The sequence below is a fragment of the Notothenia rossii genome, assembly GCF_949606895.1.
Source record: "Notothenia rossii genome assembly, chromosome: 2".
Lineage (NCBI taxonomy): Eukaryota > Metazoa > Chordata > Actinopteri > Perciformes > Nototheniidae > Notothenia > Notothenia rossii.
In genome coordinates this window covers 89364150-89376296 of record NC_136904.1, presented here as the reverse complement: position 1 = coordinate 89376296, position 12147 = coordinate 89364150, and the positions used below count along the sequence as shown (strand labels likewise).

The following is a 12147-nucleotide window of genomic DNA, read 5'->3' as shown; positions in this document are numbered from 1 at the left end:
TTTTTCTTGCAATAATCTTGATTTCTATCATGTGTACAGATCTGGATACAGTGGAGGGTGAACGCAGCTCTACATAAAACTAACTGAGGTAAGTTATGTGCATGCATTTTGTTCCATATCCCTGCTTATTCCTGTCATGCCAACTCTGTTTGCATAAAGTTAGACATCAGCAGTCGTTGGCAATCCAAGCAGACTCCCTCCAATAATGCTCATTAAATATGCATTACAAATTCAGCTGGTCCAATCAAATGAGAAGCCATCACATAGTGTTAAAAGCTAGCATATATGCTTTCAAATATAAAATACAGTAACATTGTGATAGAGTATTGCACATAAATAAAGATGTCAACAGAAATGTAGTGAATATATTTGCATAATGAAAAGTACATGCAAAAATACTTGTATTTGAGATGTAGGTGGCCATGGTGTATACAATCTGATGCAAATCACTGACTATTTAATTAGGCACAATCTCAAAATAACATTAACAAATGTCAGTGCTTAAATTAGGAAAGCACCAATGGATACACGGTACCCATTGGTGCTTCATTTTATTACCATTTAAGTAAATGGTCAATGGACTGTATTTTTATAGCGATTTATCGACCCCTCAAAGTGCTTTACATACGAGTCAGTCACCCATTCACACCTCATCCATGCAGAGCAGTATCACTTTCTCTACACACACACACACACACACACACACACACACACACACACACACACACACACACACACACACCATCAGGAGCACCTCAGGGTTCAGTGTCTTGCCCAAGGACACTTCGACATGTTGACTTCACGGGCTGGGATTGAACCCACAACCTTGATAATTATAGCAATCATTGCCTCACAGGATGTATAGCATGTGTGTTTTGTGTTAGGACTCCTATTTAATAATGTATTTCTTCACTTGGTTGATTGAGAATCTTCTTCTCCTTTTTTCCACCATGGCTTCTGTTCTCCCTCTTCCTAACTCCATCCTTACTTCCTGTCTTCTCCTCCTGCAGTCCTCGAGGAGGGGAGTAATAATAATGATGGCTTCGGCGGAGCCTCCGAGTGGCCCGAGCCTCCTCCCCCTGCTGGAGTCTCTGGAGGACGCCGCTGTGGGACAGTCGGAGAAGACGGACGCCTACCTCACCATCGCCAGGTACGCTACTTGTCTTCTACATCAACATGTGTCCCCTCTTCTTCATGTCTCTTCTACATCAACATGTGTCCCCTCTTCTTCATGTCTCTTCTACATCAACATGTGTCCCCTCTTCTTCATGTCTCTTCTACATCAACATGTGTCCCCTCTTCTTCATGTCTCTTCTACATCAACATGTGTCCCCTCTTCTTCATGTCTCTTCTACATCAACATGTGTCCCCTCTTCTTCATGTCTCTTCTACATCAACATGTGTCCCCTCTTCTTCATGTCTCTTCTACATCAACATGTGTCCCCTCTTCTTCATGTCTCTTCTATATCAACATGTGTCCCCTCTTCTTCATGTCTCTTCTACATCAACATGTGTCCCCTCTTCTTCATGTCTCTTCTACATCAACATGTGTCCCCTCTTCTCCATGTCTCTTCTACATCAACATGTGTCCCCTCTTCTTCATGTCTCTTCTACATCAACACGTGTCCCCTCTTCCTCATGTCTCTTCTACATCAACACGTGTCCCCTCTTCTTCATGTCTCTTCTACATCAACATGTGTCCCCTCTTCTTCATGTCTCTTCTACATCAACATGTGTCCCCTCTTCTTCACGTCTCTTCTACATCAACATGTGTCCCCTCTTCTTCATGTCTCTTCTGCATCAACATGTGTCCCCTCTTCTTCATGTCTCTTCTACATCAACATGTGTCCCCTCTTCTTCATGTCTCTTCTACATCAACATGTGTCCCCTCTGTGGAAAGAGACTCTGAAAGTTTCAGGAACAAAGATTCTCTCTCTTTTTGATCCATTTCTATAAAAACCTGTCTGAAAATGAGCTGATCAGATTTTGGCTACTTTATGATGTCATAACGATGTTTTGGCTTGTGTAACCATTAGCCAATCAGCAACCAAGGTAACCCCCCCCCCCCCCCCCCACACACACACCTTATCACCTGATTCTCCTCCTAGAGCACCATTGAGTTCTCTTTAACCAAATCTCTCTCAGAGGGGCGTGGGGAGGGGCTCCTTATTTGCATCTAAAGTAACAGACAGAGAATCAGCACTTTGGAAACAGGGCTGAAACAGAGGGGATTATGGGTAATGCTGCAATGATCTGTTTGGTGTTTCAGCCAATCAGAGACAGGTTCTGTATATATCTGAGACCTGTGATATATTGATGAAAAACAGTATCATAGGAGACCTTTTTAATGTGTGCATATGTATACATGTGTCGTGTGTGTGTGTGTGTATAGGATATACATATTTTTGTATTGTGGGAAATGGTATTTCGATCTCTCCGTCTGTACACACAAGCTGAAAGATTGACAATAACTTTGACTTTGACTTATGTTTTCTCCCCTGCAGTCGGCTCAGTGGAGACGAGGGCCGGCAGTTTCTCCCTGCTGTTGAAAAGCACTTTCCTCGTTTGGGCAAATCCATCTTGGTGAGTCTTCCGCACTTCATTCCTACATTGAACCCTCTACGTTTACCCACATTTAAATAAATCAAAGCTCTTGATTTGATTTTGAACGTGTAAAAAAATAATACAAACAATTATAATAAAGAGAATTAGGATACTGTACAAACAAGCAGTATCAAATTGATAAACAAAAATACTGACTTACAAATGTATATAAAAACAAATGTTCTAATTACACATCCAAAAAGGGGTGGGAAGAAGTTTACACTTATTTAATCCCGCCCCTTCTCTCAAAAACTAAATTATTAACACTTTTGTTTTGCTCTTGATATCTTGATATCTATGATGCCTAATTCTGCTCTTGTCTCTTGTTGTTTGCAGGCTCATGTAACCGGTCCGAGTGCAGAGCTGAGCCAAGCCGCCCTGCAGGCATTAGGATTTTGTTTGTATCATTCTCACGTCAGCGCTGCAGTGCCTGGTACATTAATTTACATATTTGAAACCTCATTTTACATAATTTGATTTAAGTTCTATAGGAATTTACATTACTTATGTGACCGTCTATGGTTCATGTATTTTGTAACTCTGGCACAACAATTTCCTTCGGGATAAATAAAGGTCTGTCCGTCTGTCTGTCTGTCTGTCTGTCTGTCTGTCTGTCTCTCTGTCTCTCTGTCTCTCTGTCTGTCTGTCTCTCTGTCTGTCTGTCTGTCTGTCTGTCCGTCTAAATATCTGATGAGTGGGATTTCCATTTGTCTTTTTCCAGAAACCTTCACAGCAGACCTACTTTCAGCACTTTGCTCCCTGGTGGTAAAGGGGACAGATAAGAACACATGCATCCGAGCATTATGGGTAATCTCCAAACAGAACTTTCCTCCAGAGATGGTGGGCAAAAAGGTGAGCTTTTTAATGGCTGAACACAAGGCAGTGGAGGGGTCGGGTGTTTTTATACTGCAGTTCTGATCCATGCCGCTTTATTTTCAGGTGTCGTCCATACTGGGAGCTCTGGAGAGCGTGTTGGGCAGAGAGGACATCCAGTCTATGGTGCTGGAGCACGAGGCCTTAAACGTTATCATCAGGTACACAAACAATGAGTCAAAGAAATGCTTTACTGGATGGAAATACATTTGAACTCTAAATCAATATATGGATGCCCAGTCTTAATTATGTTCTGCCTGTCTATTCATTTAGTTTAACCAGGTATTTCTGCAGGTAAACATTAGGCTACTCTAATATTATTGGCATTATACCAGTTTAGATTCTTTTGGTGGCTGTGTAGGATTGTTTGATATTATTCAAAATTCACAACATGTTTTTTCAAACAAGTATTTTGCTGTATTCCACCATTTTTGAGGTTTAGCCTTAAAAAACAAAACAAAACTTCATGCCGTCAAAATCTGTTTGCTCCCCTGATTGCTGCACACAAGAGGGAGACACACACTTAATAATATAAATTAAAGATCCATCAGACATTTAACGAAACCACTGTCATTGACGATGAAAATATACATGTATCACATTTAACGGCACCATAAGTAACTTTTTAATAACCACATTTACAAAAACATTGTGCTGAAATGTTCAAAGTTTCATTTTGTAAACCTTAATTGAAGCTCTGAATGTAAAAACTCAAATAACATTTGGTTCAGATCTTAAACAGGACGTGGGTTTGATCCTCCTCAGATAATTGTTACAAGTCTCCACTGTCATTGATGGTGAAAAGACAAATAAGCCATAATCATCATAATAATACATTTGATTTATATAGCGCTTTTTCTGGTGCTCAAAGCGCTTTACAAGCAAGTAAAGAAGAAATAACAATTCAAGTAAAAAGTGCTAAGCTAGGTGGAATTAGGGCGAGGGGTTAGTGGATTAGGAGTTGAAGGTGTAGTGGCCAAAATCTAACAGTTTGTCTTAGAACTCCATATTTCAGAGGTTCTTTTTCTTGGCCACATGTAGAGCTTGGGGCTGGGAAGCAGTGTCAGACTCGCAGTAAAAAATAGACTGGACGATTTGGTTGCTCTTGAATGTTTTATTTACCCCAAAAACGAAACGAAATGCAAAAACAATCCCCTTTTTTAATGTAAACTTAAACGGCAGATCCTAATAATCTGCCTTTACTAAAAATAAGGCTGTGTCCCCCCCGTCACACACAGCACCTCCAACTTAAGGTTTTAGCCCCGCCCCCTTCACCTGAGCAAAGCGCACCTCTCGCTGAAACAAACATTTATTAATAAAGGTTCCAAATAAATCTAAATAAACTTAAATGCGGCTCCTACAGAAGGCAAGAGTGGAAAGGTGAGTTTTGAGGGATTGTTTGAATGATGTGAGTGCTGGCAGATCGGACGTAAATGTTCCTAATCTTTCCGGGTGTTTTCAGGTTGCTGGAGCAGGTCCCGGCTCAGATGGGCGAGGGGGCGCTGCGCTGGGCGAGGCTGGTCATCCCGCTGGTGGTGCACTCCGCCTCTAAAGTGCGTCTGCGGGCAGCAGCAGCCTTAGAGACGGGCCTCCCTCTGCTGCTGGAGAAACAGAACGAGGTGGCGGCCATTATCGAGCCCATGATGTCCACTGTGAGTACAACACAAAGGGGCTTTATTGGCATGACCACATTTTAAACATAGTATTGCCAAAGCATTCCACACAAGGTGTTTATAACAGAACACAACTGGACAGTCCCCATTGATCAACTGTCACAAAAAACAGTAAATCGGGCAGCTTGAACATTGCTAATTTCCAGCTGTTTTTTTATTTGTTTAATGTCTTGTATGTGTTATAATGCATTGTTTGGGGGACCTGTGATCCAAGTTGTTCTTACTCCTTATCAAGATTAATACCTTTTTGAATCTAAAAATTGACTTTTAAAAAAGCAGACCCAATATTTACTTAAAAGCAGATGTTTTTTTTTTTTACTGATATACATAAAGAAGAACTAAACTAACTAGTTACATTTTCATGATGCATTATTCTCTCACGGTCAGCCTACGTCGTGTTGATCACCAGCAAAGAGGAATTGAGCAGTGTAAGTAATTCTTCTGATGTGCTGTTATCTCTCAGAAACTGATCCCAGAGCTGCAGAAGCTTTTCGTGTCCAAGAATGAAACAAACGTCCTGAAGCTCTGGCCCTTATTTATAAAACTGCTGGGGAAGGTAAGTTCTGTATATATACCTGCCTGTTTTGTCTCTGAGATATAAGATGACAAACCAATCATTTCATGAAGTAGTTTGTTTCCTATGTAGATCGCATATTTGTCCTTAAGTCAGATGCATTTTGATGTAAGCCTATTCAATAAGTGTGTTTGTATGTTATGACAATATAACATTTGGTTGGTCTTGTATTATTAAACCGATTATTATGTATTTCCTGAACAGATGCTGCACAGAGGCGGCCCCTTCATCAACTCTCTGCTCCACCTGGAGGAACTGGGTTTCCGTAGCTCGTCCCCGACCATCAAGAAGATCGCCTTCATCGCCTGGAAGAGCCTCATCGATAACTTTGCTCTAAATCCAGGTGAGCTCTTTAATCCCAGATTTTATTTCCTCAGATTTAAAGGTCACCTATTATACTGTTTTTCATCAATCTATTATAGGTCTCAGATATATACAAAACATGTCTCTGAAGTGTTTGGCTCCAAACACCAAACAGATCATTGCAGCATCCCATAATCCCCTCTGTTTCAGCCCTGTTTCAAAAGTGCGGATTCTCTGGGTGTTTCTCAATATCGAGGACGCTTCCTTGGTAGGACATGTCCCTCCGAGTCAGGTCCCTCCGAAGCGAGGCAAGAATCCTTCCTAGCCTCGGAAAACGAAGAATGGGCTAACAGGCTAACAGGCTAACAGGCTAACAGGCTAACAGGCTAACAGGCTAACAGGCTAACAGGCTAACAGGCTAACAGGCTAACAGGCTAACAGGCTAACAGGCTAACAGGCTAACAGGCTAACAGGCTAACAGGCTAACAGGCTAACGTAATATACGAGGCCCCGCCTTAAATGGAGCGCGATTTCCGCCAAAGATTTGGAAATTGGTCCGTGCGCAAAGTATTGTGGGGATTTTAAAACCGCGGGGGATAAACATGTGCAGCCTCGAAATTTCCCGCAACGAAGGACGCTGGCCTCTGTAGAATTCCAAGTATCCTGGACATTGGAACAGTCCTTCGGCGGGACTCGATGACGTAGTATGCTTGAAATAGTGGCTCTGGAGCAGCTTTACTCGACATTGAGAAACACCCACTGTCTGTTACTTTAGATGTCAATCAATCAATCAATCAATCAATGTTTATTTATATAGCCCAATATCACAAATGTTACATTTGTCTCAGTGGACTTCCCAGTTTGTACAGAATATCAGTATGACAATACGACACCCTCTGTCCTTAGACCCTCACATCGTACAAGGAAACACTTCCGGAGAAAACCCACAGTTTAAAGGGGAGAATGAGAGAAACCTCAGGGAGAGCAACAGAGGAGGGATCCCTCTCCCAGGACGGACAGACGTGCAATAGATGCTTTGTGTAAATTGAAAAGATAATACATTTGCAACATAGGTAGTCCAAATATTTGGAAATGCATGTGTGTATAATAGGAAGATGAATCCACGAGTATATCCATCCAGGACTTATGATCCAGGACCACAGCCACGACTCGCGATCCAGGACTCGTGATCCATGACACAGGACCGCAGGATCATCCATGACTCCGGATCCCGGCGTATATAGACACCAAAAAGAAAGACATTTGGAGAAGCTGGGTTAATCGGAACATGAGAGTACACAGGTATAGACAGAGAGAAGGAAGAAGTAAGATGTCCCCCGACAAACTAAGCCTATATCAGCGAAACTAGGGGCTGAATCTAATCAGCCCTAACTATAAGCTTTATCAAAAAGGAAGGTCTTAAGCGCACTCTTAAAAACGGATAGGGTGTCTGCCGTCCGAACACAAACTGGAAGCTGATTCCACAAAAGTGGAGCTTGATAAGAAAAGGCTCTGGCTCCCATTGTACTTTTAGAGACTCTAGTAACAACCAACAACCCTGCATTCTTGGAACGCAATGCCCTAGTAGGACAGTAGGGTATAATGAGTTCTTTAAGGTAAGATGGTGCCTGCCCATTAAGGGCTTTGTAGGCGAGAAGAAGAATTTTAAATTCTATCCTGTGTTCTATAGGTAGTCAGTGTAAGGCAGCCAGAACAGGAGTAATGTGGTCCCTTTTCCTAACTCTGGTTAGTACACAAGCTGCAGCATTTTGAATCAGCAGAAGCGACTTGACTGACTTCTTTGTACACCCCGATAATAAGGAGTTACAATAATCCAGCCTTGAAGTAACAAATGCATGGACTAGTTTCTCTGCATCGTTTTGAGGCAAGATATGCCTGATTTTTGCAATGTTACGTAGATGGAAGTAGGCGGTCCTTGAAATTGATTTTATGTGGGCGTTAAAGGATAAATCCTGATCAAATATAACACCAAGATTCCTTACAGTCTCACTGGAGGCATAATTAATGCCATCCATAACTAGTATATCTTTAGATAATTTGTTTCGTAGATTATTTCGGCCGAGTACAATAACTTCAGTTTTGGTCGTGTTTAACATAAATAAATGTAAGGTCATCCACGTTTTTAAGTCCTTGAGGCAGTCTTGAATTTTATTTAGATGATTAATTTCATCAGGCTTGATTGATAAATATAGTTGAGTATCATCCGCATAACAATGAAAGTTTACAGAACGATTCCTTATAATATTGCCTAACGGAAGCATATATAATGTGAACAAAATAGGTCCGAGCACTGAGCCCTGTGGCACTCCATGGCTAACTTTGGTTTGCGTGGAAGATTCATCGTTAACACGTACAAACTGAGAGCGTTCAGATAGATAGGACCTAAACCAGCCTAAAGCAGTTCCCTGTATGCCAAATAAGTGCTCTAGTCTTTGCAATAGGATATCATGGTCGATAGTATCAAATGCAGCACTGAGATCGAGCAAAACAAGAATAGAGACAAGTCCCTTGTCAGAGGCTATTAGAATGTTATTTGTGACTTTAACCAGAGCTGTCTCTGTGCTATGATGTGTTCTAAAGCCAGACAGAAAATCTTCAAATAAATCATAGTTTTTTAAGTAATCACACAACTGTTTTGCGACTGCTTTCGCAAGAATCTTTGAGAGGAACGGAAGATTAGAAATAGGTCTATAATTGGCTAAAACCTCTGGTTCGAGGTTGTGCTTTTTAAGAAGCGGTTTTATCACTGCTACTTTGAATGATTGTGGAACATAGCCGGATAATAAAGACATATTCATAATATTTAATAAAGAAGTGCTAATTAATGGAAAAACTTATTTTAACAGCTTAGTTGGAATCGGGTCTAAGATACACGTTGATGGTTTAGAAGAGAGAATCATTGAATTTAATTGTTCAAGGTTTATGGCTGAAAAGCATTCTAGTTTACTATCTAGTGTAATATTAGAACTTAAGTTTCCGGGAGCTGTTGATAACACTATACTGGTCAAAGGCAAGAGGTCATTAATTTTGTTTCTAAGAGTAACAATTTTATCGTTAAAAAAGCACATAAAATCATTACTACTGAGTGCTATGGGAATAGAAGGCTCAGTCGAGCTGTGGCTCTCTGTCAGCCTGGCTACAGTGCTGAAAAGAAATCTTGCATTATTCTTATTCTCATCTATTAATGAAGAGTAGTATGCTGCTCTCGCTTTACGCAGTGCTTTCTTATATTCATTGAGAGTAATATGCCAAAATTAAACGAGATTCTTCAAGTTTAGTGGAACGCCATATCCTTTCAAGTTGTCTCGACTTTTGTTTTATTTTGCGGGTTTCGGCATTATGCCATGGAGCTAATCTATGTTTCATTTTCTTCTTTTTCAAAGGAGCAACAGAGTCTAATTTTTATTCGCAGCGCATCTGTAGCGCTATCAACAACATGATCAATTTGGGGTGGTGTACATTTTGTATAAGTTTCCTCCCTTACATGCTGACATGCTATCGAGTTAAGTATTGGTGGAATCTCTTCCCTAAATTTGGCTATAGCACTAACAGATTGGTTTCTGCTGCAGGAGCTAATATGGAGCCACTCCCCTCTGAGAGATATTTGGTTAAAAAGAACACAATGATCCAGGTGATAAGGGAGGGGGGGGGTTTCCTTGGTTGGTGATTGTCTAATGGTTACACAAGCCAAAACATCGTTATGACATCATAATGTGATGTAGAAAAGACACAAAGTGGATTTTACATAATCGGTGACCTTGAACTTCTTTTTTGAGCTCTGTATTAAGCTTTGGTGTGTGTGGTTTCCTCCATGTCGCTCCTGAAGACATCCTGTGCAGCAGTAAACGTATGAAGCTCCTCATGCAGCCGCTGGCCTCCATCAACGTGCGGACGGAGGTCCTGATGCTCACCAAGGTGGAGGTCTGGTGGTACCTGGTGGTCCAACTCGGGCCAAACCTGGCACCCAACTTTGATCAGGTTAGTCATGCTGCTTTATGTTTCTATATGTTAGTCTGTGGAATAACTGTAATGATGCTCTGAAATATTGTACAAGTCTATCTAAACTAAAAGTATTATTTATGAGCCAAATCATGAATGGTTATGAACAGGACCTGTAAAATCCCATTTTTTATTTCTTGTAATTGTAAAAGTAATTTCTTTCTGAAAAAAAAAAAACAAATTCACAAGACGAACATATCGCTGATGACCTAATATTTTATTTATAAGGAAAATGTATGCTAGAGGGAGTCGGACCAGAACAGTTTTTTAAAGCTCCTTCTTGCCCCTGTTGAACATGACAGACTATTTGAGAATTATTATTTATTTTTTATAATTTTTTGTACTATAACTATAATATATATTTTTGTTGTAAGTTCAATACATTTACTAAAAAATATATGTATCAACTACGGTGATGCCTCAAACCCCTACAGCTTCCAAAAACATGAACATTTCTAGGACTGAATAAAAAGATAGAAAATCCTCCCTGTTTTCTGGTTGGCAGTTGAATGACCTTTCTGTCATTGCTTCTTGTCTTCAGATAGGGTCTTGATATCCAAATCATGTGAAGCCTTTTCCACACAGCAAACAAAAGGCCCGAACACAATTCAAATTTATGATCATGTTTTTAAAAACCCTCCAAAAAATCTAAAGTTCTGTCTCTTTTGCTTTGCAACCTGTAAGTAACACGCACATGTGTTTGTGAATATCTTTCAAACATGCATAACATTTCAGTGTTGGTATACAACGGTTATGAAACAATTGTTTACTTGTCTATTAAAAAGAGGTGCAGTATATTCGTAATTCTTGCGTTCTTTCACAATTAAACAACAATTTCAGTTTTTTTTTTAATGCATATACTACTTTTTCCTCAATTCCGGAAAATTAATTATTCAAAAAATAAATAAAATAAACTTAATTGTTCCAAACTATCTTTAGTAAATGTAGTTGTAATTACACATTTTTAATATATGCTTTCATTATTATGTAACATTTCAGACTTAAAAAGTACAAGTTGTCCTCATGAAAACGGCACAATTGAAGTTATGATGGGAGTTAATGAAAGTTATCTTGTAGAGATCTTGTCAGTTTCCCCCGAGATGCACTGCAGAGTTAGACATTATGCTGGGATTGATCAGTGTTTCTCCCTCTGCAGGTTTCTGTTCCTCTGCTCCAATGCACCATCGGGTCCGAGTCCTCTTCAGTCTCAGGAACTCCCTCTAGATCTGTGGGTCAGAACGGTGCCGCCCCACCTGGAACTCCAAAGACCGGTACGTTCACATCCACCTTCCTCCACCCAGGCATGTGGACCAGAGACTGGAGTCACATGATCAAGTCAACGTCAACTTTATTGTCAAGCTCAAAGTATGTTTGTAAATACAGAAAGATCTTACTTTGGTTGCTGATTGGCTGATGGTTACACAAGCCAACACATCGTTATGACATCATAAAGTGGCCAAAATCTGATCAGCTCATTTTTAGACAGGTTTTTATAGAAATGGATCAGGACAAAAAGAGAGAATCTTTGTTCCTGAAACTTTCAGAGTCTCTTTCCACAGAGGGGACACATGTTGATGTAGAAGAGACATGAAGAAGAGGGGACACATGTTGATGTAGAAGAGACATGGAGAAGAGGGGACACATGTTGATGTAGAAGAGACATGAAGAAGAGGGGACACATGTTGATGGAGAAGAGACATGAAGAAGAGGGGGGACATGTTGATGGAGAAGAGACATGAAGAAGAGGGGACACATGTTGATGTAGAAGAGACATGAAGAAGAGAGGACACATGTTGATGGAGAAGAGACATGAAGAAGAGGGGGGACATGTTGATGTAGAAGAGACATGAAGAAGAGGGGACACATGTTGATGTAGAGGAGACATGAAGAAGAGGGGACACATGTTGATGTAGAAGAGACCTGAAGAAGAGGGGACACATGTTGATGTAGAAGAGACATGAAGAAGAGGGGACACATGTTGATGTAGAGGAGACATGAAGAAGAGGGGACACATGTTGATGTAGAAGAGACATGAAGAAGAGGGGACACATGTTGATGAAGAAGAGGGGACACATGTTGATGAAGAAGAGGGGACACATG

The 12147-nt window shown here is 40.6% G+C and overlaps 1 protein-coding gene across 3 annotated transcripts in view; it reads left to right on the top strand.

Annotated features, from left to right (window-relative positions):
* Positions 1 to 12147, top strand: part of rif1 (replication timing regulatory factor 1) — a 36096-nt gene that overhangs the window by 1206 nt on the left and 22743 nt on the right. For all 3 annotated transcript variants that reach the window (XM_079661660.1, XM_079661661.1, XM_079661659.1), the window contains exons 2-12: positions 40 to 88; positions 1011 to 1150; positions 2505 to 2583; positions 2941 to 3037; positions 3326 to 3456; positions 3544 to 3638; positions 4940 to 5129; positions 5614 to 5706; positions 5929 to 6067; positions 9875 to 10026; positions 11204 to 11318. In XM_079661660.1, the coding sequence (XP_079517786.1) occupies positions 1035 to 1150; positions 2505 to 2583; positions 2941 to 3037; positions 3326 to 3456; positions 3544 to 3638; positions 4940 to 5129; positions 5614 to 5706; positions 5929 to 6067; positions 9875 to 10026; positions 11204 to 11318 (1207 nt within the window). In that variant the 5' untranslated portion in view covers positions 40 to 88; positions 1011 to 1034. The remainder of the gene's footprint in view (positions 1 to 39; positions 89 to 1010; positions 1151 to 2504; positions 2584 to 2940; positions 3038 to 3325; positions 3457 to 3543; positions 3639 to 4939; positions 5130 to 5613; positions 5707 to 5928; positions 6068 to 9874; positions 10027 to 11203; positions 11319 to 12147) is intronic.